The 25,563-nt window shown below is 44.8% G+C and overlaps 1 protein-coding gene across 3 annotated transcripts in view; it reads right to left on the bottom strand.

The window, feature by feature from the left end:
• Positions 1 to 6,483: 6,483 nt before the first annotated feature.
• The window catches only part of CPQ (carboxypeptidase Q), a 265,330-nt gene continuing 246,250 nt past the window's right edge, over positions 6,484 to 25,563 (bottom strand). For all 3 annotated transcript variants that reach the window (XM_084848003.1, XM_084848005.1, XM_084848004.1), the window contains one exon: positions 6,484 to 6,956. In XM_084848003.1, the coding sequence (XP_084704129.1) occupies positions 6,796 to 6,956 (161 nt within the window). In that variant the 3' untranslated portion in view covers positions 6,484 to 6,795. The remainder of the gene's footprint in view (positions 6,957 to 25,563) is intronic.

The raw sequence follows: 25,563 nt of genomic DNA on the forward strand, positions 1-25,563 counted from the left end.
CTCCCTGTATCTGAGTCTTCCATTATCTTTCATTGATCTCGCTCCTCTTCTTGCCGCGTTTCCTCTTTTCATGGAGGGAAATCAAGTGGAACATGATGGGGTAATTTGATAGCTCATTATCTACAATCTATTTAAAAATGGAAAAAAGGGGATTTAGTGCAGGAGATGCCTTGGAGGTTCACATAAAGCGCCCGCAAACTTCTGTGAGGGAGCCATCTCAATCGCAGGATAAAAGCTCCATGTGAAGAAAGCCTTTGAAAATAATTGATATGGTCCCAGGGTATTGGCTGAAGGCACATGAAGCAGCTACCTTGCTGAAGCTAAGCAGGCCTGGGTCTGGTCAGTGCTTGGAGGGGAGACCACCTGGGAACCACATGTAGCCACCTTGAGTTCTATGATGGGATATAAATGAAAAAAAAAAAAATGTACCAAGATTGGCAAATTTCATCATATGTGGGATGGAAAGAACGTGAGATTTACAAAAACTGAATGTAGGAGAAAGTGAAACTGACAGATCCCTCCCTCCCTAGTTGTCATCCAACTGGTCTTTAAAAAGTTGCATCCTTTAAGCCAGTCTTCCCAAACCTGGGACTTTCCAGATGTGTTGGGCTGCAACTCCTATAATTCCCAGCCAACATTGGCCAATGGCCATGCTGGCTTGGAATGATGGGAGTTCCAGTCCAACACATCTGGAGTGCACCAAGTTGGGGAAAGCTGTGTTATATTCTTTCCTCTGTTCTTAAGGATAGGACAAATACTTCAATTGTTTTGATGTGTATTTAATAATCTGGTAGTAAGATACTGGTTGGGTTAAACTGACATTCAACGCTTTCTGTTAAGAGTTTCCTCTTAACAGAAATGGTTTGATTCTTCTAGCCCAGAGTGGGACATGCTTTTTGATTATGGGACACGTTTTGATTCAAGAAATGTCTTGAATTCCTCCAATGCATGAGGGAGAATTGAGACGTGCTTTTCATTAATTTCTAAGCAGGAAACACTATTCACTTCAACCAGCAATTAACGGTAACATTTCTATCTCGTGTTATCATGAGATTTTTATTATGCTAATCAATAAAGAGCAGAAAATTAGTCATTTGGGTACAGCTGAAGGGGATGTATATTTCATGAGGTAGATATAGATGTTGAGATCACTTTGTTATTCACTGGTGGTAAATGGAAGAAGTTCAGATCTTTATGAATGAAGCATAAATAAAGACATGGTCAGAGATTAGTGCCCACACTAGCGATGCACAAGATTCACCATTTCAGCTCTCAGCCTAAGTCATAGCTCATCCTGTCATTATGTAGTATTAAAAATATAATTATGTGAAATGTTCAGAACTAGTGATCTCAAATTTAAATTGCTCTGATACACAACCATCTTCAGACAGATCTCTGGCCCTCCAGATGTTTTGGCCTACAACTCCCGTGATCTTCACCACTGGCTATGCTGGATAGGGCTGATGGGAGTTGTAGGCCAGAACAACTGGAAGACCACAAGTTGCCCATCACAGTTCTATATCTGTACACACACAGTATACGTTAACAGCCTTTGGACCAAAGGTAGGCAATAATGGACCTTGATCTAACAGGGTAATTTACCCCTGTGTAACTGACTGCATGCACACACACAGAGCTTCTTGGGCCTATTCTTCCTTCAGAACAGTTTAAAATGAAGCTTTCTTCTGAGGAACAGAAGACTAATAAACTGATGTAAATCACTTTCTTTATGATCCAGTCAGAAGTATAAAGTATACCATTGAGACACATGGTATCCTGTTAGGCAAACTGAATCTCCTTTTAGGCTTTGGTGTAGTCTGGTAATTGATGGCAAACAATGGGCAGTTGGTTGTTCCAAATAGCTAAACTGAGGATTACCACCCCCACTGCCAGTGTGCTTCGAAGCCACTTCCATCTGAGTCCAGAATCTGTGTAATTCAACCAAGGCCCACATTAGCACACGAAAGCCTTGGGCAGCTGACAAACCCCAGCACCCTGGCAGGTCCTGCCGCTAATGCTTGTCCTGAGCCACCCTTAAAAACTAGACCAGCCTGATGCTCAAGGCATACCCTGGAGCCACCCTACATCATCATCTATTATTATTATTATTATTATTATTATTATCATCATCATCATCATCATCATCATCATCATCATCATCATCATCTTTATAGCCGCCTGCCTTCTTTCCTCTTGCAAGGAACCCAAGGTGGCTTACATGGTCCTCCTCCTCTCCATTTTATCCTCACAACAACCCTGTGAGGTAGGTCAGGCTGTTAGGGACTGGCCCAAAGTCACCCAGTGAGCGTCATGGCCGAATGGGGACTAGAACCCGGATCTCCTGAATCCCAGTCCAACACTCGAACCACTACAACACAATGGTACTCATCAGGGGCATTGAGGGAAATTGAACTAGTGGCTAGACCAAGTTGTCTGACCCTGTGCATATTTCTGCTGCTGCTGCTATATACCACCGCCATAATCAGGAAGCCTACCAAGGCCTACTGATGGAGGGGATCTACCAGAGGGTATTTTGCCTAGGGCCCCTTCAGACCTGGAGCACTAATGCCAAAACCCATCCATAAAGATGGGGCTTGGAACAAGCAAAAAACAGCCAGTGTAGAGAGCTGTATTTAACTGGCTCAAAATTTGCTCCATCTCTGAGTCTGTAAACACTAGTGTTATTATATAGGCACCATAAACTTCTCGTGAGCTCTCCTTTGAAGGAAGATCAGTTCATTTAGGAGAGAGAGCATATGGGGCCAAACCCCCAAATTCAGCACCAACAAAACTCAAAGCCACACCAATATAGGATGTCAGGAAGATAGCAAATTCTTTAGAAAACTGTGGATCAACTAGCATAGGTATATGTATCTACTGCAAGTAAAATAACAGCAACTGTTTGAGTTGAGCCTGCGGTGAAACTGTGTGCCCGCTGGCAAGCATTTGATGCTCCTACTGCCATACCCAGTTCTGCTTGCCAGTTAGACCTCAGACTTCTTCCTTCGCTACTTTCCACTCATGCATATTATAGGGATGGATAAATCTTTAATTTCAGTTTCTCTCAGTATCTCATTTTTCCAGTCTTAAGTTCAGTTTGTCTTGAATTTTGACAATTTCTCCAGTCTTATGTTTGGCTCATCCTGAATGTTGAGAAGTTTTTTTAAAACTTCACATGAATGTTCATAAACATTTTATGCACATTTTTCCTAATACATGCATTTTATGCATTTTTGCCTAATGTACACATTTTGCAAGCAATCTCCCTAATATAATGCATGGCTGAATGTTATTTCCCCTAATATACACATTTTTGTCCCTATTTTTTTGATTGGAGAACTCCATTGCAAAATTCAGAAAAGTGCGAATGGTAACAGTTTCAATTCACTTAGTGGTTCAAAAATGCGAAATCAGTTTAGTTCGCATTAAAAATGCAGAATGAACACATTTCTCACCTACAATGCTTTTTTCTCTAGCATGTTGCAAGGGCAATAGGTTGACAATAGATTGTGCAGAGCGCTTTTCTCCCCAGAGTGATCTGTGGGTTTCTCTTTCTTTTAGGGGTTTCCTATTTTCATGAGCTCCTACTACCACTTTTAGCTTTCAGCATGGTTCTTCCCCCTTTGCCTTGTATTAGAACACTTCCAATTTGCTTCAAGTGGAAATATTTGGGACTCAACCATGCATATTTCAATACACTGAAGTTGGCAATTATTTTTGATTATGGAAAATAATTAGCTTTTGTTGACTGTTGTGAATAGGTTTTGCTCCAACATTTTTCTGGGTATCTATAGTCTGAAGTCCTGAATCAACTTTTTACAGGCTTAGGAAGTGCTCCTAAGTATTCCAATTTGTTATTAGGGTATAGGAAAGAGCTTATTAGCTTAAATAGATAAAATACAGAAGCAAACAGGTCTAGTTCTCCTCCTTTACCTATTTTCCCAAGTAGGAGAAAATTAAGTGGACAAAATGCTATTCTGATGGGTTCCTGGTAAGATTGGAAGAAAGCACCTCCCCTTGCAGGCTGTGGGATCTTAATATTGTAAACTGCTCTGGAATCTTATTGTCAGGATGGAAACTGAGCCCATAGAGCCGCAGAGCAGTTCTGATTCTGAGGAAGAGCAGCAACCCGTGGGAGAGGAGCTCGCTCATCACTCACAGGCACAGCGGCAGGGAGAGATTCCTCCGGCCAGCATTCCTGAGATAGTGGCCCTGGCAGCGAGAGAGCGGGGGAGGGGGCTAAAACAACGGTCGCGTCCCGAGGACCCAAGGGAAAGAGGGAGGACCTCTCATAGCCCATAAGTTCAGTCTTCCCGCCCTCCTCCTTCAAACAGGGACCAACTGCCTTACCTGGAGCTTAGGCTACTCTGCTAACTACCTCAGTGCAGTTCCTTGCTTAGTCGCTGGTGATTAGCGTCTGAAAGAGTCATTAAGTTGTAAAAGGAATAAAGCCTTGGAAAGAATCCTTTTGTCTGTGTCTTGAGTTGGCTATTGGAGGGGACTGTAAGAGGCAGCTAGGGCGCTCCTGACACTTATGATAACAGGTGATATATCAATCAATCAATCAATCAATCAATGATCCAATCAAATGAATTTATTAAAATATACAAGACAACTTTGAGAGCCCATGTGGTGTAGTGGCTAGAGGGTTGGACCGGGACTTGGCCATGAAGTCAACTCTCAGCCTAACCTACCTCACAGGGTTGTTGTGAGGACAAAATGGAGAGGAGGAGGACCATGTGAGCTGACTTGGGTTCCTTGCAAGAGGAAAAAGGTGGAATATAAATGTAATACTAACAACAACAACACTTATAACATCACAAGTTGTTGTGTGTTTTCTTCTGAGGTAAAACCCCTATTCCCAGATTACATCCCTCCCATTGGAATCCTATCAGGATTGAAATGGTATAAATACTGGCATGTTAATCTTAATATATACTTACTGTTTTGAGCATGAGTGGGTGGTATGCGTGTGTTTTCCAGTCAGTAGAGGCAGACATGTTTGTCTGCTTTTGACAGCCATTTTGAAGCTCAAGGAAATTCTGTCAGCCAACATTTCCCCCCCAGTACGTTTAGACAGTTCTTGGTGATTGTGGACTCTCCAAATGATGTCACAGCACCAAGAGTGGGGTGAAGCATTCTTATACCTACCCGCTCCAAACTGATTTTATCTCTGTTCTTGAAGAGACCAGCTGATTCTCAAGTTGACCTGTCTGGAACTTCATGTCTATTGAGTGGTTGAGACTACTGTTCCCGCTCTCCCCTAACCTGGAGGAAGTAGCATTAGCATCTTCTGAGCTCCAGGTTGGGGTATAAAGTCACTACTACTGCTGTGTTTGCCCAGAAGTTTTACTAGCTGCATCCCCTTTTTTTCTCCCTCAGTATTAACCTGTAGTGAAAGGGTGGGTTTGACATGTGGGGGTTTCAGGGTATGGTAGTTTTTTTTAAAAAAAAATTGTATGTTTATTGTGTTAATTGGTTGTGCCTAGTTTTTTCCTCCTGGTTTCAGGGGAGATTTGTTTCTTTTAATGGTACATCAAAACAGTTCACAATATTGGCTGCTAGAATGGGTCTAAGTGTGTATTTCTGGTTAAATTATGGGTTGTATTTTGTTATCTCCTTGTTTGTTTAATATATTTATGAATTTTGTATTTATTAATTGACTTGAAGTTTAAGTTTTGAACTGAATGTTTGTTTATAGGTTTAGGGCGCAATCTTATGGAGATATCCTTATGGGGATAACCGGCCACCTCTGAACTCAGAGGCAGCCGGCTATCCAATGTAGGGCAGGTGAAGCATGGAGGGAATTGTCTCCTCTGTGTTCTGGCCACCCTGCATTTGTGGCTAGATGGCCGATTTCAGTTGACTAGCCAGGGTGCGTCAGAGCGGGGTGGGAGGTAGGCCGGACAATGCAAGGGAAGCATTGTAATTGCACTTCTGCAGTCCCCTCTCCTCCTTGCCCTCAGGAACGCCCCCTTCTCGCCTGCTCTGTGCTGCTCTTATGAGCACGGAGTAGGGAATGAACCACACTGCTGACAATGCAGCGGGGAGGAAGCGGGGAGTTGGGTTTCTGGGAACTGACCTAGGAGCCCTTGCTCCAGAAACTGAAAAATCCTATGGCTGTCTAGATGCTGTCTAGCGGCCACAGGTTTGCGCCCTTATTTTAGTATTTTTATTGTTAGATAATTTTTCATATTGTTATATTCTGATATTTTGATGCTATTTTTGAATGATGTCATTAGCCACTTGGGCTTCCTTTTGGAGGGAAAAGCAGGATGTAAATAAATAAATAAATAAATAAATAAATTGATGATGATAAGGATGAAACTATCCCCTATTTATAGTTGGGGTAGGTATTCTACTTTCCTTACCCATTGTAATTATATATATATGATTGCTAGTTTGGGGACTGTTAGAACAGCTTTATTATTCTTCCTTCTGCCTCAGTCCCCTATAAGTGCATATTAAGCAGAGATCACATATGAATAGGATGCAACAAGTTTATTTTAAATATATAAAGCAGAAAAACAATAGCTCTTACGACACTGCAAAGTAGAGGCCAGCTATCGAAAAACCACAGAACTTAATATAAGGAGCAGGAAACAAACATCGCAAGTAGAAGATATTAAATCAGCAAATCAAAACAGGCCTGCATAATAAAAGAATCGTGCCTGGAGTTCAAATAAGAGAAAGTTAATTTTTTAAGGAAACATGGGATTTCACCACAGTGGTAGGTCTAACATATTCCTGGTCTAACACTGAAGAAGATCAATCCTTTTTCTTGATTTTTTAAAATTACACGGGCACCTTCTCCTCCATGTCAGCAATTACATAGGACACAACAGTCCAGACAGCAGCACAGAGATTCATCTCAGTTGGATCCTGAACTGTCATTGTGTCTCCCTGGGAATGATGAAACCAGAAGTATTTAGTGATATCATCACGCAAGCTGGCACCTGTGGAGAGAGAGAGAGAAAGAAAGGCTCTTCCTTGTTATGGGCACTTTGTAAGTATAATTCTGACTTCTTCTTTTACCTTGACTTTGATGAAATCCACATGAGCTACCTGCAGTCTCTGTATGGTGCACATAATGATTTTTAAAGCCACACTGCTCCGGGTTTTTCATGACTTGCCTATTAAATATACTTGCATAATTCTGTCAGCCATGTATGAGTAAACGAGACAGCAAAAACAAGGGCTATTATTATTATTATTTAACGTCAGTGAACCTATTTGTTGCACCAACGATAGCCATTTTATTTTTTATTTATGTATTTGTGTGCGTGTGTGTGTGTATGCACGCGCGCGCTTGTAGCATATAACCAAGACTAGATTTTTAGAACATGAATTTCTGTATTTCTCATGCATCAGTAATTGCTTGATACTTTACACTGCACTCCATTTACTCACAAGGCCACACGGGATGTTTACTAGGCGAAGAGGGTGGCCAGCTTCTGTTATTGCTTCATATGCTGTCATTCAAAAAATATGTCTTCATATGGACTGCAGAGAAAGCTCGTAGGTCCTACAGCAAGTATGGATCCCCCTTTCCTTCAGAGTTTAAAATTCACCAGTACTGAGCTCTACAGCTATCCATCTGCTTCAGTTGGGTGGTCATGGACTGAGGGCCTTGGTGAGGCTAAGCAGGTTTGGGTCTGGTCAACACCTGGATGGGAGACTGCCAGGAAATCCCATGTATGCTGCTCTGAGTTCCATGATGGAAGGAAGGCAGAATATAAATATGGAGGGGGTGTGGCCCAGTGATAGAGTACCTGCTTTGCATGCAGAGGGTCACAGGTTCAGTCCCCAGCATTTCCAGGTAGGGGTGGAAAAACTCCTACCTGAATCCCTGGAGAGCCGCTGCCAGTCAGTGTCAGCAGTACTGGGCTGGATGGACCAATGGTCTGATTGAGTATAAGGCAGCTGCCTGTGTTCCTAGTTCAGCACTCCACTTGTGATGAGGTTTGGAATCTGTCTGCAGTGATCACCAATATCTCTGTCCCGGTTTTGGCCATCCTGATCATCATTCTCCAGCCAAACTGCTGGGCCAGTCCTTACCCAAGAATATCAACCCTCGCTTTTCTCTCCCTTGCACTCCTGGACATTGTTAGTTTGCGTCTATCAGCAGGTGAAAGTCCTAATCTCTCAGATATGTTTTCTGGGTCATATAGGCCAGCTGCATGACAAGTCTCTACACTGCCCCTGTATAGCCAAGCCTGGAGTACTAGGTTCTTATGCAAATAATTTCTTAACCTTCCTCTACCCCACTTCTGCCATTTATAAATAGGAATGCACCAGCATAGAATCATTGAATAGTAGGGTTGGAAGGGGCCTACAAGGCCATTGAGTCCAACCCCCTGCTCAATGCAGGAATCCAAGTCACAGCATCCCTGGCATCCCTCTGCTTGCTCCCAAATGGGCTTGAACCTTTGAGAGCACTCCATGTGAGCACTTGCAAAAGATCATTTGTGTGTGTGTGTGCTCTGTTTTTTCACTGGAGATTCTAGGCTTTGTTGTGCCTGCCATCACCTTCACCTCTCCCTTCTCTTGTCCCAGGTAAGGTTTGTAGGCCCTTGGGTGAGTGACCCAGGTAAGGGTGCTCCAGGTAAGGTTTCTGGGCCCATTTGCAAGGTAAGCAGGACTCTTCTCACCTGTTCCCTACAGGCTACAAGGAGGGCCCCACCTGCCTTGCAAATGCATGCGGGCACTTAAACAGGGGTGCTTGCATGTCTGAGTGCACCTTTTTGAATACTTGTGACATCCTTATATATAAAGCACCTGATGGATCTGAACTTCCAATCACAGTGCAACTTTTACGGAGCCCTGTAATTTGTAACGCTGTTGTGTTTTCTAGGGTTGTATCCAATGTTAGTCTAACTTAAGTCCCACTCATTTCAATGGGTCTACTCTAACACTGGATACAACCCATCTAATAGCGTTTTATGATTCCTCGTAAATGGCTTCAGGATTTCTTTTTAAATGGGAAGTGGTATAGAATATTTTAAGTGAATAATATGCAAAGTAGAAGTCCTAAAGAGTTTTCAATCTAAACTGAGGAGGAGGAAAGCAGAGGGAGACAACAGAGATGGGGAGGAGAGCAGCAAGGCATGAATGGGAGCAAATAGAGTTATGTGGACCTAGGTAGGGCAGGTGCTGAGAGCTCCCAACCCAACAGGGGGCCATTGATGAGATCCCCTGGAGTTTTCTCCCCTTCATCTGCTTGTTCTCAGTATATGTCACCGCACAGTTGCTCACTGGCTGTCTGCCAGCATCCAAGGTAAGCATGGTTGGGCATCTGCTGAGGCCCCACCCCCTAGCAGGGGCCACTGACAAGAGCCCCCTAGAATTGCTCCTTTCCTTCAACATTGCAGCCTGCTTGTTCACCTGCCTCTCACTCCGGCCCCGACAACAGATGGGGTGAGAAAGAGGAGCAGGAGATGCCGCTGCCCACCTGTTCGTTGGCTCTCTGATGACACGTGAGAGGAGGCGGGGGCCAACAGCGGCTGGTGACAATGGCGATGAGGTAGTAGACTCGTGACAGAGGGGGCCCATTGAGGGTGCCTTACCCAAGGGCCCTCAAAAGCCTGGAGACAGCACTAGACCTACGCATCATTTTAGCAGAGAACCATAGAGGTGAGCCAAAGATGTCATGGAAGAGCTTACTTTAGAAACCGCACTTCAAGGAGGCAGAGAGAAGGGAGCACCACTGGGAGTTCAGCGGGGCTTACGTCAGACATGGATAAGGTTTTTCTTAGTAGTTCAGGTTTAAAAACAGAGTAGCATGGAACAGCACACGTTGACTTTGTATTTTTAACAAGCCTGCTTCAATAGCTGCACCTCTCAAATAAAATGAGCTGCTGGAGGGATGTTCCACCCACTCCATAAAAGTGGGTCTTTTTTGTAGATACTCAACTTCTGTCCACTATAATCATGTCCCCCAGTGAATGGCAAAGGAGGAAGCTATTTTTTTTTCAATGGCAGAAGCCATTCTGAATTTCCCCAAATTCAAAAAGCATCTCAGAAGAGGACTTTCTGGGAAAAACAAAGCAGTGGCTGCTCCAATTCTCTTTCTCACAAAAGAATGTTGACTCCCCCCACCCCCACACAAAGCTGAAGCAAAACAGCTGATTTTGAGGTGGGTGAAATGGTCCAGAAATGGTCCTTGTCCAGGTGGTACAGGCCAAATTTGAACACTCTCCTACTAACCCCCCCCCTCCAAACAAACCACAACTCCTCCTTTCATGTGGAAAACTAGCAAGCTGCTGAAAAGGTTGGATCCTACTTCGCCTTTTCCTTGACACGCTATTTGTCTATATCCAGGGTGGTTCCTCCCCCGCCCGCCCCCATCTCAGGACCACACTTGCACACTGAATCCCTTAATCTGCAGCCTGATGTTGTATAGCCTGGAAGCAGATTTACCACTTGACACATTTCTCTTTTTCAGGACCGATAATGAAATGCACAGTCTTGGTTTGTAGTGATTTAACCTGATTCATTTTGAAGAAGACAAATGCTGTTGTCATTATCAATACTTACAAAGTGCCTAATTTTTTCTAAGCACTTGTAGAGCTATTAAAAGAAAAGACAGCCCCTTCCTGCAATCTAATAGACAAGATACAAAAGAGGGCCTTTTCTGTGGTGGCACCCTGACTTTGAAATACCCTCCTCAGGGCGGTATGACTGGTGCCAACATTATAACTATTTTGGGGTCAGTTTAAAAGTGTTGTATTTGCCCCAGAATTTTAAATATTCATGTTGTTTCGTCTGTTTTATTGTTAACATTTTATTGCCTCTTAGTTTGTTCATTTGTTATGAATGTTACATCACTGTATTTGTATTTGGGATAAATAATTTTACTTGTGACTGTTGTACACTGCCCTGGAATCTGACTGGATGATGGATGGAGTAAAATATTTAAAATAAAGAAAGAAAAAGGAGAAGGGAAAGGGACGAGAAGAGGAAAGCAAGCATTAGAACAGCTGTGTCTTTACTGGCCAAGGGATAGGGTCAGGCTGGTCTTCCCCTTGACATGGTGTTCCTTGTGGAGGCAGGGGATGCAGCCTCCCATCAGCCCTGGGTCCCCTGGCTGATGGCAAAGGCTAGCAGGGCTGGCCTTCTCATTAGGCAGGCTGAAGCAAACAATTCAGATGGTGGAGAGGCAAGAGTGGCGAAATGCACCACTCCCCTTGCCCCACTCCTGCTAGGAGGGCTTGCATTTGCTGCAAGAGAGTGCCCAGCAGGACTCTCTGGAGAAGTCGCCCACCCTCATGGCACATGCCCCCCCTTGCCAGAAGTCTTGCGAGAGCTTGCCCAAAGTCTTGTGGGCGGGTCTCACAAGACTTCGAGTGCATGGGCGCATGGCCCTAGTGGCAGTGGCGTCTTGTCTCGGGTGGCAAGATAGGTTGGGCTGAGCTTGAAGGCCAGAGTGTGTTTCCCCTTTAGTGCTGCAGTTGCAGGGAAACTGGCAGCTGGAGGAGAGTGTTCCTTCTTTTTAAGGTGCAAAACAAGGTATATATTATGAGCCTCCTCCTCAGCAAAGGACGCTTTAAAGGGAAGAGTCACTGAGAACTCCACAAAAGGATATATTTAGGAGGCTTTCAAAGTGCAAAGGATCTTGCTTGCCTTTTCTCCCTGTAATCTTCCATTTGTGTATTACGACAGCAACTGAACTACAGGCACAGGATTAGTATGCATGGAAATGGAGAGAGATCAAGAGAGGGATCTAGACATAAGAGAGACAGAGCACCCACTAATATAGCAAAACTTCATCATCGCAATTAGGCGGACTGGGTCTAGATGTGAGACTGCCTGAAAGCCACATGTGAGCTGTTCTGAACTCTTTGGAGGAAGAGTTGTTCAAATTGTCCAAGTGCAAAAACAACTGCTTGGGATCGCCAGTGGAGCTAATACCAATGATATATTTACACCACAAACTGACATTTATTTGTTTGTTTGTTTGTTTGGGCATTTACACCCTACAAAAAGAAGAAAACAGAAGGAGGTGCGCATCCAAAGTAGATCACAAAGAAGAGAAACAGGTTCTTGCAAAAATAAATTTATTATAGGAAGCCCAATGCATTTCGGCCTTTTTCTTACTTTTAGGCCTACTTCAGGGGGTAGAGAAAAAATTCTTCAGATGTTTTCACAGGAAAAGATTGTCTCCTGTGTCAATCTCTGCTTTTAAAAAATTCTGTGGACCTGTTCCTCTACCCCCTGAAGGCCTAAAAATAAGAAAAAGGCCGAAATGTGTTGGGCTTCCCATAATAAATTTATTTTTGTATCCTATGAACCTGTTTCTGTTCTTTATGATCTTGACATTCACACCCTTCCTTTCTATGAGAAATCATACTGAATGCAGCTCACACACACAAACGTGTGTGAGTGCATGTATATAAGGGCGCAATCCTATAGCCACTAGTCAGTGGCTAGACGGCCATAGGATAGGATGGTTCCCAGGAACTGACCTTGGAGCCCGTGCTCTGAGGTCAGTTCCCTGAGAACTGACCTCCACCCCCTTCCGCGCTGCCTCGTAGACAGCATGGATCGCCCCTGTGCTCTGCGCTCATAAGAAGAGCGCGGAGCAGCGGAAATGGGGCAGGGAGGGCAGATGTGCCTTTCCGACGCTTCCTATGTGTCAGCCAGTGTGCCCCCCCCACTCTGACTTCCTGTGACTAGCCAGCCGAAATTGTGAATGCAGGGTGGCTGAAGCGTGGAGGGCAAGATCCCCTCCGCGCTGCTTCTGCCCTGCATTGGATAGGCGGTCACCTCCGAATTTGGAGGCAGCTGCCTATCCCAATAGGATTGCGCCCTAAGCTGCTTTGAATAATATTTGTCATAGAAACAATATCACATGGCTTGGCTTTATAAAAGCTAATTTTAAAAAAGAAGCCATCACCACCTTGTAATAATAAAACACTACTAACCTCCTCCTCCCCCCAAATGACCATGCTCCCCCAAACATCAGGAGGATGCTCCTTGCAACCCGCCCCCTCAAAAACAGAAAAAAGACACCTCACAATTTTTTCCCCAGGCTTATTTTTTGTATAATTTTTTTGTTGTTGTTTTTTCTTTTGTTACTGTTTATCTGTTTTATTGTTAGGGTTGTTTTACATTTTCAAAGCACTTGGCGGTATGTACAGCCAAGCCATGGCGTAGCTTTTCAAAAGAAATGCTGCTGCTGCTGCTGAAATCTTGCTACATCATAATAGTAAGTACTACGAATTACCCCACCCAAATGTCCCCCCTTCCAAATTCTCCTCCACTCTCCCAGCCTTGACCAAGGATCAAAGGGTCCCTCATCACAGAATTTCTTCTATATAGCTATAGGAATGACAACCAGTTTTAACAGCCTTTCCCTAAAGAACACTGGGAATTGTAGTTTTGTGAGGAGAATGACTATTGCACTATTAAGTCTGTGATGTAGATATGCGCTCACAAGCCTCTGCTCCCCCACACCCAACAGTGCTTTGAATTGGGGAGGAAAGAAACTTACAGCAATTCTAACCTGTGAGAATTAACTTGTTCTAGGCACAATTTGGTGGGACATGTCTTTAACTCCATGCTTTCCCCCCTCTTCTCTACTAGACTGCTTAGCAACAACAACAACAACCTGTGGCTAGTCCCCTGGGAAAGACGGGTCCAAGGAACTCTCCCTGTTTCCTTGCCCAAAGTCATTTTCATTTCAGGTATTCATGAAGCAGCAAGTTGCTTGCATTCAAGAACGTTACCACTTCCTGAAACCCACAATTTGTACTGAATATTCCTTGCTGGTTTACACTGTCTTCCTTATACTCCATCTTCTTTAATACTTTTAATAGCATTCAAGTAGGATAGGGAGCTATGAAGGGTTTGGCATTTTTCGTCTAGTTCATCTAGCTGAACTACTATGCTAATTAGAGAGACAGGCCCGAAATAGTTTCTGAGTTTGGTCAATGCCCCAGTAGACCATTTCATGAATTCCACCCCTCACCCCGGCTTCATCTCTCTCACACACCTACGCTTTAATTTGTTGCAACAGGAGGTTTAAGGAACTGGGGGCAGCCAGCCAGAAAGCAAGCAATATGGCCACCAACTGAATTACAGCTCAGCCTTTTCAGCAGTGAATATGTAAGTGACAGCATCTTAAGTTTTGGATCGTACACCCTATATACCAGGGGTGCGCAACTTGTGGCCCTTCAGATGTTTTAGCCTACAACTCCCATAAGCCCTAGCCAGCATAGCCAATGATATGGATGATAGGAGCTGTAGGCAAAAACACAAGTTGCCCACCTCTGCTATATATTAATAGCAAACTAAGTTATCTGATGTAGCCAAAACAGCACCATCCACACACAAGAGGGTGGTAGCCGAAGGTTCAGGGGAACCCCAAGGTTTATGGAAGTAGAAAGAGTATTTAGGAAAAAAAACCCTAAAGGCAGGCAGGACTCCCAAAGCAACCCAATAAAGGCTGAGCATGCACAGTGGGCACAGAATGCTGAGTGACTGTTGTGGGGGGAAATGGAAAGTGCAGGGGGAGTTAATGGAGTATCCTGGAAGAGAGCATGGAGCATGAATAACAGCAGTAGGGAGGAAGGTGAATTCAAGAGCTGGCGTGGGGGGCAGGGGAGGAGGGGGCTTACCAATAGGGTAATGAGGCAGCAGAGGACTGTCTTTCTGCTGGGAATCATAGGACATTTTCCTGTCTAAACCTGCATAGGATTGCACCCTAATATACTTTATGGACAGTCTCTAAAAAAACAGAAGAAGGGCAGCCACAGTGAGTGTTTCATTAGCACAAAAGACTTGAAGACATGAGATTGGTGTAAATGGCAGCTTTCCTCCTAGGGCAAGTAGCAGCATGGCGGTGGGAGGGGATTCATTTAGTATTTTGCATATACAGGGAAGAGGTGTTCTGGAGCAAAGGGCCAAAAGAGACATTATTTTGCATGTGTGTCTAGCCAGTATGACTTGTTTTCACTTTTACTCTAGAGTAGACACAGGGGCCTTATCTGGCTCTTAAAAGCCCCCTAGTGTAACTTTGGCACTACAATACTGGATGTGGATGTTTATGCTGTATAGCACTCTAAACTATTTGCTTAAAATTTTGTTTAACTGTTTGATGACTATTAGGGCTGTGCATGCCCCCCCCCCGCCCACCTGATCCAACTCAGAAGCTACTTTGTGGCTTCCGAGGTGGGCCCGATTCAGTTTGGGCTGATTTAGGGGGTCCCCAACCCGACTCGGCCCTGAACCTGAAGTGGGAGTCAGATGGCCGAATCCTGCTTCCCCCCCCCGACGCCCCTGCGCAAACCCCCAGCTCCTTACCTGGGCTGCCTCCTCTTCCTCCGCTGCCTCCACACCCACACTGTCACTAGCAGTGGCAGCAGCGATGGAGGAGGTGGTGGTGACGGCAGCGACGACGATGGTGATGGCTCAGGTAAGGAGCTGGAGGTGGCAGCACGGCTGGGCCGTGGTGCCAAAACTCTGAAGCGCACCGAAGCACTTCGGAGAGCCCCTGCCCCGCTTTGGGTCGCTTTGTGCCCCCTCTGCTTCACCTCAGAAGGGGCCCAAGGTGGCCAGCTTTGACTCGGGCTTCGGGCCGAAGCGGTGCACAGCCCAAATGAATACCTACCTACCTACCTACCTACCTATCAAACTGAAACTGACACATGACACCAATGGGCACCAATAGTGATGATAACAGTATAACTGCTATGTTATCCTAAATCCTCACCCATGCCTAGACTGTGGGCCCTGTCCTGACCCCCTTCCGCAGCGGTTATTTTAAAAGAAAGAAGCAAAAACATTAAAAGTTGTCCAGCTTGGCTCTTAGTCTATGATATCCTGTGGACTTGTCCTTATAGACCTGTTATGAGGGATAACGTCAGGTGTGTGAACCTTAACTCTGAGAGAAAGCTGCTTCAAAAGAAGAGAGAGTTGTAGCTTGCCACCAATTTTTTTTAAAGGCAAAATGCATGTGGAGAGTGTGTGTCATTTCAATTTTTCGCTTCAGGTGCCACAACATCTAAAGCCAGCACCGTTCCACGAGATTAAATCCGTGTGCTGTTTGGTGCCTCTGGCGGCAGACAATACGTTGAGAATTTTGTCAAATCAAGCCAAACTGATCAAGAAGTTAATGTAGTTCTACTGGGGCAACAGTGCCATTAGCTCTGTCATTGAGTCTCTACGCTTGAAATTACTGGGTAAAGTAAATGGTGCTTGAGTTACCCTGCTACAGACCTTGAAATAGTTTCCGGCACAGAGCTTATAAATAACACCAGGAGTCCTGCTGTTTTACCTCCTGAATCACTGCTCTCTAAAGCTTTAAAATTCAAGATTTAAACAAAATGGCAAAAGGAAAGCACTCCTTCATTGGCCTTGGCAGCTAATTAAACGAGGGCTGCCAATGGGAAGGAGAGAGAAAATATGCCGCGAGTCCAATTTCCTGTTCTGTTTAGTTCATCTGAATATTAATACTTATTGATACAGTAAATAGGCTAAATTACAGCTCAGGATTATCGCAGTTACTTTTGCAGCACATTAACCTTTCGCTCTTCGCTGCAGAAGCAATTGTGGCAGCTGGAGATGGAAACTAGGCGTGCATAAAAATGGTGTGAAATCAGGCCTTGGAAAAGGAAGGGGTTCCACTCTACAGCACAAAAGCTGACAAGAATCTAAAATAACTTATCCCAAAGTGCTCCCAAGTTAACCAAAGCAGATATAGCCTTTTTTTTATATAAAAAAACATCCCCCACACACACTCTGGCTTCCCCTCCCCCAGGCTCACCCCAGCTGCTTCCAGGCATTACACAAGAAGATTTTTTAAAAAAACTTTTTAACAGGGTGGATTTCCAACAGGCGGACAACTGGAATACACAGATTGACGGGAAAGTTAGATTTTTTTCTCCCATCCCATGGATATTCTTTTTTAGCCTATTTTTACTGTAGAGGCTCAGAAAAAGGCTGTTACATATAACAGAATTGCGCTCTCTCTCTCTCTCTCACACACACACACACACACAGTACTTTGTCGTGTCTCTTTACGAAAAACATTTGGCTGTAATTGCTATTGGTTATGCTTATGTGACATAACCTGCGCTATACAGAAAAGGTGGCAAAGTGCTGTGGTGGTATAAAGGACTGTACCATTGCAGGTGAGGGAATCACATTTTCAAATTATTCCTTACATAGAAAACACAGCAGGAAATAGGCTGGGCTAGAACCTTTCTTCCTAGCATTTGTCTTGCCTGAAGTTGTTTAAGGGCACAATCCTAACTAGATAGGCGGCCGCCTCCAACCTCGGAGGCAACCGCCTATCCAAAGCAAGGCAGGAGAGGCACGGGGGGATTGTTCCCTCCGCACCTCTCCTGCCTTGCTCTTTTTTGCTAGACAGCTGTTTTCCGCTGTCTAGCGGTGGGGGAGGGGGGCAGCTGGGAGAGGAAGCTGCTGTACGACACAGGATATGTTGTATGTGCAGCTCCGCTCTCCCTGCCCTGAAATGCCCCCCAGCCCTGCCCCTTTTCAGTCACTCCGCGCTCGTCTTCCGAGCGCAGAGGATGGGGCTTCTCTGCGGTGCCTCGGAGGCAGCGTGAACGAGGGGGGAGGTCGTATTTCTGGGAATCGACCTTGGAGCGCGGGCTCCGAGGTCAGTTCTCGGAATAGAGCATATCCTATGGCCTGCTAGACAGTGTCTAGCAGCCATAGGATTGCTCTCGTAGTGTATGAAAAAAATTGCATTCCCCACCTGCAGTCTCAAGTGGTGCTACTAAACACTCTATCATGCCAGGATTCTACCACTTGATTCTGTTACATGCATAGACAGGTCTGTATTTCGTATGTTCTAGTTCTATGTCTCCGACGTAGCTGCAACTTCTAATTCTGACACCTGGGAGTCATATAGTCACTACTTAAAAGCTTTCCTCAGGGCTACGGCAGACCACAAGGTTAAGTCCAGTGTCACCACCCCACTGCTTTCCTAGAGTAGCATCCAATTTTAGTCCTATATAGAGTAGACCCAGTGAAATGAAAGGGACTTAAATTAGTTGTGACTAAATACCATTCATTTCAGGGGGTCTACCCTACATAGGGCTGACACTGGATACCACCCCTAGATTCCTGAGCAGCTGGGAAGAGATGGTAAATCTGAACTTAACTATGTTGTTGAAGACTACAGATCAGGGGTAAGCAACCTGGTGCCCTCTGGATGTTTTGGACTACAAGTCCCATCAGCCCCAGCCAGCATGGCCAATGATCAGGGACTGTGGGAGTTGTAGTTCAAAACAACTGGAGGGCCCCAGGTTGCCTACACCTGCTGCAGTTATCACCCCCCCCAAGTGTTGCAGATACTACATGATAAGCTTTTCAGCAGCTACTCCACCCCCCCGCCCCCAAATACTCCTGGAGTGAAAATTAGTAGGGAAGGTTACTGGTTACATCAGCATGGTGATCCCTTGTCTGCACATACCACAGAGATTTTGGAATTAATTGGAGTTAAGCCTTGGGCAGAAGGAAAAGAAACTTGCTTTGTCCTCTTTTCTGCATGTCCTGCGCCAATGTACCAGCCCATTTGGGTAGGAAGGTGTTGTGCAGACATGCTGTTAGCTTTGCTAGTCTACCAGATGAACTCTTGATGTATTCCTCTCATAACAAGCTAAAGGTTTTCCCAATACAAATGGCAATATTTTCTTAACAGTGGGATTTATACTATTCCATAAGGATCAACCAAAACATGTATGACTGTCAATCAAGGATACATTTCTAGAATAATGCAGAGATATACCCACACGGTCTTTCCTCCCACATTCTACATTATATGGTCATTTTAGCGTCACCGTGATTTCGTGTGACCTTTCTCCCTTAGTACAATGTCAGGTGGCTCCAAACTTTATGAAGGTGATCCAGTAGAGGTGGTTGCGAGTTTAATGCAATCCTTTGATCAGGTTCTCTGATCTATGGAAGGTGGTAATACAAAGCTCAGTTCCAGACTATAGCTTTCCAGAGGATGAATCAACACTACAATCCCATACATGACTACTCAGAACTAAGCCCTACTGAGTTCAAGGGGCCTTACTTTCAGTAACTGTGTGCAAGAATTACAACCTGAGTAGACATGTATAGTATTGTGCTGTAGGACTGCAGTCCTCTACTCAATAAATTCACAATCAGACCCAGGGTTGAATATAGATTTACCCTGGATCAACTGGGCTGGCACAAGGGGATTTCCCTTCCCCCCTCCTTCCCATGGCAGCCCCTCCAGCCCCCTGAAAATGCTACACAGAAATTCAAGGGACCTTGCTGAATAGGGTGAGGTGTTGTGTGTGGAGGAGGGGGATCTGGATCCTGCTGGATCCACCCCCTAGTTTATGCATCTATCTGGAAATTACAGCTCAATGGGAGTCTGTGCTGGTAGTTTCCTACTTGCAATCATACGGTTTCAGCATCCTGAGGCAGAGTTCTTTACCGCGATTATCACTACTGTCAATTCTGAAACCAATATTTCGATCAATCATTCATTTCCAAAGCATAAAAAGTTTCATTCTGTTCATCAACTGAAAAAATCAGCTACGCTGGAAATAATGGAATCTCCCATTCTAAATATTCCTGGATTGTAAAGCATTTTTTTTTTCTTCAGCCATGTTTCAAATACTGCAATGGAAGAAGAATTTTATATGCAATTAAAATTCTGACGCTCCCACTGGATTAGCCTTGTTGTGCTTTCATGTTGTCACAATATAAATCTGGAAATGCACAACTGATGCCAACAGTTGAAACTCCTGTTCTTTAAGGCACAACTGTATTCTTAGACTTCACATGAACAACTTTGGGAGTGGAATTCAGATTAAATAACTGCAATTGCCAACTATGCATTTATGCTCAGGCAATTTCTTTCTTGCCAAGACCAACTAAGTTCTGTCTCCAGTATGCTGATACGTAAAGAACATAAGAGAGGCAGTGGAGGCTGGTGGCTCTGATTTCGGTGGGGCAGTCAATCCATTCTGGGTTTCAGTCACAACTAGCCAGACCGCTAAAGGAGCTATCCAAGGTGCTGAATCGAGTTTGAGGATTGGGTTCAGCACCTTGGATAGCTTCTTTAGAGGTCTGGCTGGTTCTGACTGAAACCCAGAATGGATGCACTGCCCCACCAAAAGTGAAGCCAGCAGCCTCTACTGAAGAGATGTGAAAGAAATGGATACACCATGGGTTGTATCCACTGTTAGTCCTATGTTGAGCAGACCCGCTGAAATTAAGTCCCATTCATTTCAATAGGTCTACTCTACATAGGACTAACATTGGGTACTACCCCTTATCTAAATTATGAGAATTACCTATGACACCTGGAAAGGAACAGATCAGTCTGTTTCTAACCAGTAGCCCATATGGTCATTCCTAAATCAGTTTTGTCTCATTTTCCCATCAATCAGAGAGTGTTTTTTTTTTAAATCCACACAAAATTTGCATTTAAATAGTATTTAAATATGTAACTTTGAGTCTATTTTCTCACAAACATTTCTAAATATATTTTCTCCCAAACTATGCATTTGTAAAAGCATTTAACCCTAAAATATGCATTTTTAAACACATGTTTTGAGTTGAGAACTACCTCACAAAATTTGGAGAAGAGCAAAATCTGAAAGATAGCTATGTTCTGATCCACACATTAGCCAGGGAGGTATAGATAAGGTCAAGATCAGTTCATATCAGAATTTGCACTGATCAAATTCCTCAATCATCCCTAAGTAGAAGCTGCATAAAATGAAGGGTTTGAGCGATAACTTAAATAGGAAAAAGATGGAAAAAGAAAAAAAGAAATCCTCTTTGAAGAATTAGCATAAAACATAATGGAAGAAGTAGTAGATTGTAGAGAAGTAGAACCCAAGCCTAGAGATCAGTCTTCCCCAACTTGGTGCCCTCCAGATGTGTTGGATTGAGTTTCAGTCCAACACATCTGGAGGACACCAGGTTGAGGAAGGCTGCTATAGATGCTTATAGCTGCAGCGGTGCAGAAAACGACCATCAGCGCCATATCGGGTGGATGCCAAAAAGAGAGGAAATGCATAAAAAAGAGCACAAAAAAAGACACAGGTCTGCATAACATTTGCACATGCTCATTTATATGTACAGATGAAGATTTGCAAAGGATAATTACAATTTAAATAGAAATACAGTACATCTCACCATAGAGAGGAAAATTGTGACCAGGTGACCTGTGTGCTTGCTCATTCTGCTGTGCAGATGTGGGCAACTTCAAGGTTCCTGTTTTGCTCGCTCTCCTTATGGTTCTTTCTCTTTAAACCAGACTTGGATACCAGAGGACGCCTTCAAATAGAGGGCCGTCCTCTGTAATGTATGCTTCAAATGCCTCCTGAAAATGCACTTGTTCACCCAGGTGTTCTCTGGCTTGGAATTAATTGCAATTAATCATGGGCTGCTCCATTTACAGCCCCTTGTATTGTTGTGTATTGTTACTGTAGTTGGAATTGTTTTGAATAGTGTATTTTAAATATGATCTTTCTTGGTACTGTTATTGAAATAGTTTTGAATAGTGTGCATTTAAATGTGATCTTTAATATTTATATGTGGACTGTTTAGATATTTTCTGAGATTAAGAGAGCAATCCTATGGCCTCTAGGCAGCGCTGGGGAGGGGGCATAGGACAGTTCGGAACTTGGAGTCAGCAGTTCGAGCTCCCTGCCCCCTCTGTGCTGGCGTGGAGAGAACCACGCCGGCTGCCTCTCCGAGGTCACAAAAGCAACCTCAGAGGGAAGTTAAGAGGACCTTCCTGTGGGCGGGGAGGAGACTGGGGAGGCCGACATACGAAGAATACTATGGCCTCCCCAGCCTCCTCCCCTCCCCTCCCTGATGCCTCAGCTAGATGGGCACCCCCCCCCCCATCTAGCTGGAATGCAGAGTGGGAGGAGTGTGGAGGCAAAGATCGCCTCTGCCGCTCTTCACACTCTGCTTTGGAAGGCCATAAGCCTCTGAGTTCGGAGGTTTGTATCATCCCCATAGGACTGTGCTCTAAGCAGTATATAAGTATTAAATCAATCAATAATAAATCAATAATAATGTAGGACACATGGCATCCTAACCCAGTTACTCACAAGTCACCATTCAGAGAAGGCATTCCTGCAGGAAAGGGTGGGAGGCAGCCAACAAATCCCTTGGCACCCCTTCCAGTTCCATTCCTGGAGCTCAGGAAAGGACCTGGGGAATGTCCTTGATCTCATGTGGTGGCGCTGCACAAGGTTAGTGACCAAGAAAGAGCCATGGTCTTGGCAAGCACCAAGTTTGGTTTGGCTATCAAAGCCAGCAAAAAAATTGTAGACCTTTGATTTCAGGAAGAATCACATTGATCTGAAATCTTGAGGGAGTGGGGATTCTTCTTAAATGCTTTCTGCTCTGTCCATATGCTTACTTCTTTTTTTGTGTTACATCTAAATAAAATGCTGAATTTCCAACACAGAAGTCCAGGGTTAAAGATTTTGAAGAAACTTCAGGGAGATACTCCTTTAGCTCACCAAACCTATACTCCAGTTGATTTCTATCAAGCATACTGTAGCTTGACAGTCCTGAACCAGGATGCCTGCTGCACATTTGGAATATTTCCCTAGCTGACATGCTATCAATAATAGGAGACTTTCACCATTGTACATTCTTGGAAAGTTCCTCAGTGCAACCTTTTATACAGCTGTTTTCAGCTTCTAGAAAATGGCACAATCCAGACTGCACACTGTAACACAAGGAGGATATTTATTTTTGTATTTTGTTTGATCTTGAGCAATAGAGATTACATTAAGCTGGCATGGTTTAAAAATTCCCCTGCAATCCCTTCAACATACTATGACACTGCGCTGGAGCCTATCAAATTACTTTAACAGCCTGGCTTTTGTGGTGATTTTCCCCTTGTTATTCCATAAGCTGAACAGCAAACTTATCAACATGGTGTGATGACATGATGGAGACAATTCAAAGGACATTTTATGTTTGGCAAATATCTGTAAAATGGCAGAGTAAGCCATAGGTTAGGCACACCTATAAACATGCATTAGTTTGAGAGGTTATGTTAACATTTCTCCCATCCAATCTAGATCAACATATTCTTTTGAAAGCTGTAATTGAGTCACTACTCAAATTGGCTCCTACTGCACAAGTCACGCTCCTAATTGGTAGGTTCTCATAATTAAAGTCTCACGTAACAAATACCTGAGAAAGTTGTATGGCCAAACTGGCACATTTAAGATGGCATTTAACTCTGCACTTTCTGTGTTGTGAATGAAGATTTCCTCTTCATCTTCCTAAATCCCTCATAAACTTAACTTCTTTGTTATCTTAGCCCTTAAAGCTGCAATCCGATTACACCCTGGATCAAGCCTGCAGTGTGGATGACGTTGAGGGGGCGAGGGCCCAACCCAAAGCCCCTCCCCCCGATATCATCCACCCCTCCCCACCCGCTCCTTGAGTCAGGCTCCACTCCCTGCACCGCTCGTGTCCCGACTGGGGTGCAGGAGGCAGGGGCGTGGCCGGCGCTTGGAGAAGCCAGCTCCTGCAAGCCCCGGCTGAGTGCTGCAGGGGAATGCGCAGCTGCTCTCTGATCAGAGATAAGAAAGGGTTCGCCTTTGTGGTCCTCACCCTCTGAGGGGGATTCCTCTCCCCTCAGGGGTGGGGCTGGGGAGGTGCAGGGGGCAGGGCCTGAGGGAAGTGCTCAAAGCTCCATGGGCTGGATTGGGTACCAGCGCAGGCTGGATTAGGCCCATGGGCCAGAGGTTGCTCTCCCCTGCTATATACACTTACTCGGGAGCAGGTCCCGTTGAGCCTAATGGGGCTTACCTCTGAGTCGGCATGTTAATATTTTAAATATTTCCACCTGGCATTAGGGCGGCCACTTACGCATCACCAACAAAGTGGACACAGATTTGTGTAAAATTTGCATATGTTAATTTATATGTTTAGATGCAAGTTTATAAAGAATTCCCATACTTTAAATGGAAAGAAATGCAACACATCCCATTACAGTGGGGAAGACTGTGACCAGGTGACTTGTGTGCCTGCTCCGTCTGTTATGCAGATGCTCTGTGTTGATGGGCAGCTTCAAGGCCCCTGCTCTGCTCTACCTTCTTATGGTTCTTTATCTTCAAACCAGGCTTGGATGCCTTCAAGCAGAGGGCTGTCCTTGTAAAGTAAGACACAGGGCTCCCCCATCACCAGAGGGGGTGGGATGGTGGAGCAGCGCAGCGCACTCCATCAGTGCAGCTGGGCTCCTCCTCTCCCAGAACAGCCTCCCTCAATGGCCATCCCACCTTGTCATGGAATATACATGTAACCGTGAAGAACGAGTGACTGAGCTTGCTTCCCCCTGTGTTCCCTCTCCAGCACCTTCCCCCCTTTTGTATCATGTCTCTTAGACTGGACACCTGTGGGCAGGGATGGCATGGTTTTAAAAACTTTGTACAACAGCTAGTACATTTTAGGCACTTTCTAAATTAACATTCTCATCACCAGAATGAAGGGGGTGCCCTAACTCCCAGCAGTGTAGGCAGGGACAAAAGGTTGCTTGGACTATGGATGTGCAAACCCACCCCTGTCTGGGATTGTTGGGTGCCCACTGAAGTGCTGCCCCTGCTCAAGCTGCCATGGACCCCCCCCCATGAGCCCCCACGAGCTTGGTGAGCCACCTGCACTGACCCTGGGTCCTGTCCTCGAGCACCCACCATTTTGCCGAGGTTTTTTTTTGTTAATGAAAAGGAGCTAATTAAAACGGCACATATTTAAATATGTACACATTCTGGCTGGGAAAGCTTGATCTTTGCAATATTAGAGACATAATGCCTCTAATACTGCATAATTTAACCTTTCCTAGCTTAATGTGTGCCTATTTAAATATGCACTTTTTAATTAGCTCCTTTTTTAGTTAACAAACCCTCGGCAAAATGGCGGGTGCTCGCCAATGGGTCTGGGAGAGTGCGGGGAGCACCCGGGAGGGTGTGAGCAGGGACGAGCGAGGCCAGGGGCTCAGTGGGTGCAGTCCGGGAGCAGCCCAATGGACTCCCAGACCCAGTTGGGCATCTGCGCCATCCCTAGCTTGGGCTGACTACCAACCCAGGAAGGTAAGGCAGCCACCATCCCTTACATCCAACTTAGCCTGACCTGAGCCAGGGCACTCTCAAACCTGACAGGACACCCGCAAGGCTTATAAAACAAGGGGCAAGCTGGCACCCTCTATTTCAAAGCCTTAAGCCTAAAACCTTAAACAGTAGCAATAACCAAGAGGAAAGTGCTGGACTTAGTACCAAGGCTTAATTTGAGTAAATCACACACATTCAATTATAACAGGTGGTAAATGTAGTTGCAAAGGGGGAAAGGAAATAACATATAAGGAAACAGAGCAATATTTGGAAACAGCATTTATAGGACAAAACAACAAAGCCGACTAGACCTGTCCATACATACCAAGGCACGGGCCTTCAACAGAACAGGACCTCAGAAACTAGCACTCCTAAGCAGACAAGGAAAAGGGCCAAATGAAACCAAAGACCCTGGGCAGCTGTAGCCCCCCTGGTTTTATACTCCCAAACCTTTACCCAGGCT

This window comes from Heloderma suspectum, chromosome 4 (assembly GCF_057233095.1).
Source record: "Heloderma suspectum isolate Gila_16-S chromosome 4, 16-S_ref, whole genome shotgun sequence".
Classification (NCBI taxonomy): Eukaryota; Metazoa; Chordata; class Lepidosauria; order Squamata; family Helodermatidae; genus Heloderma; species Heloderma suspectum.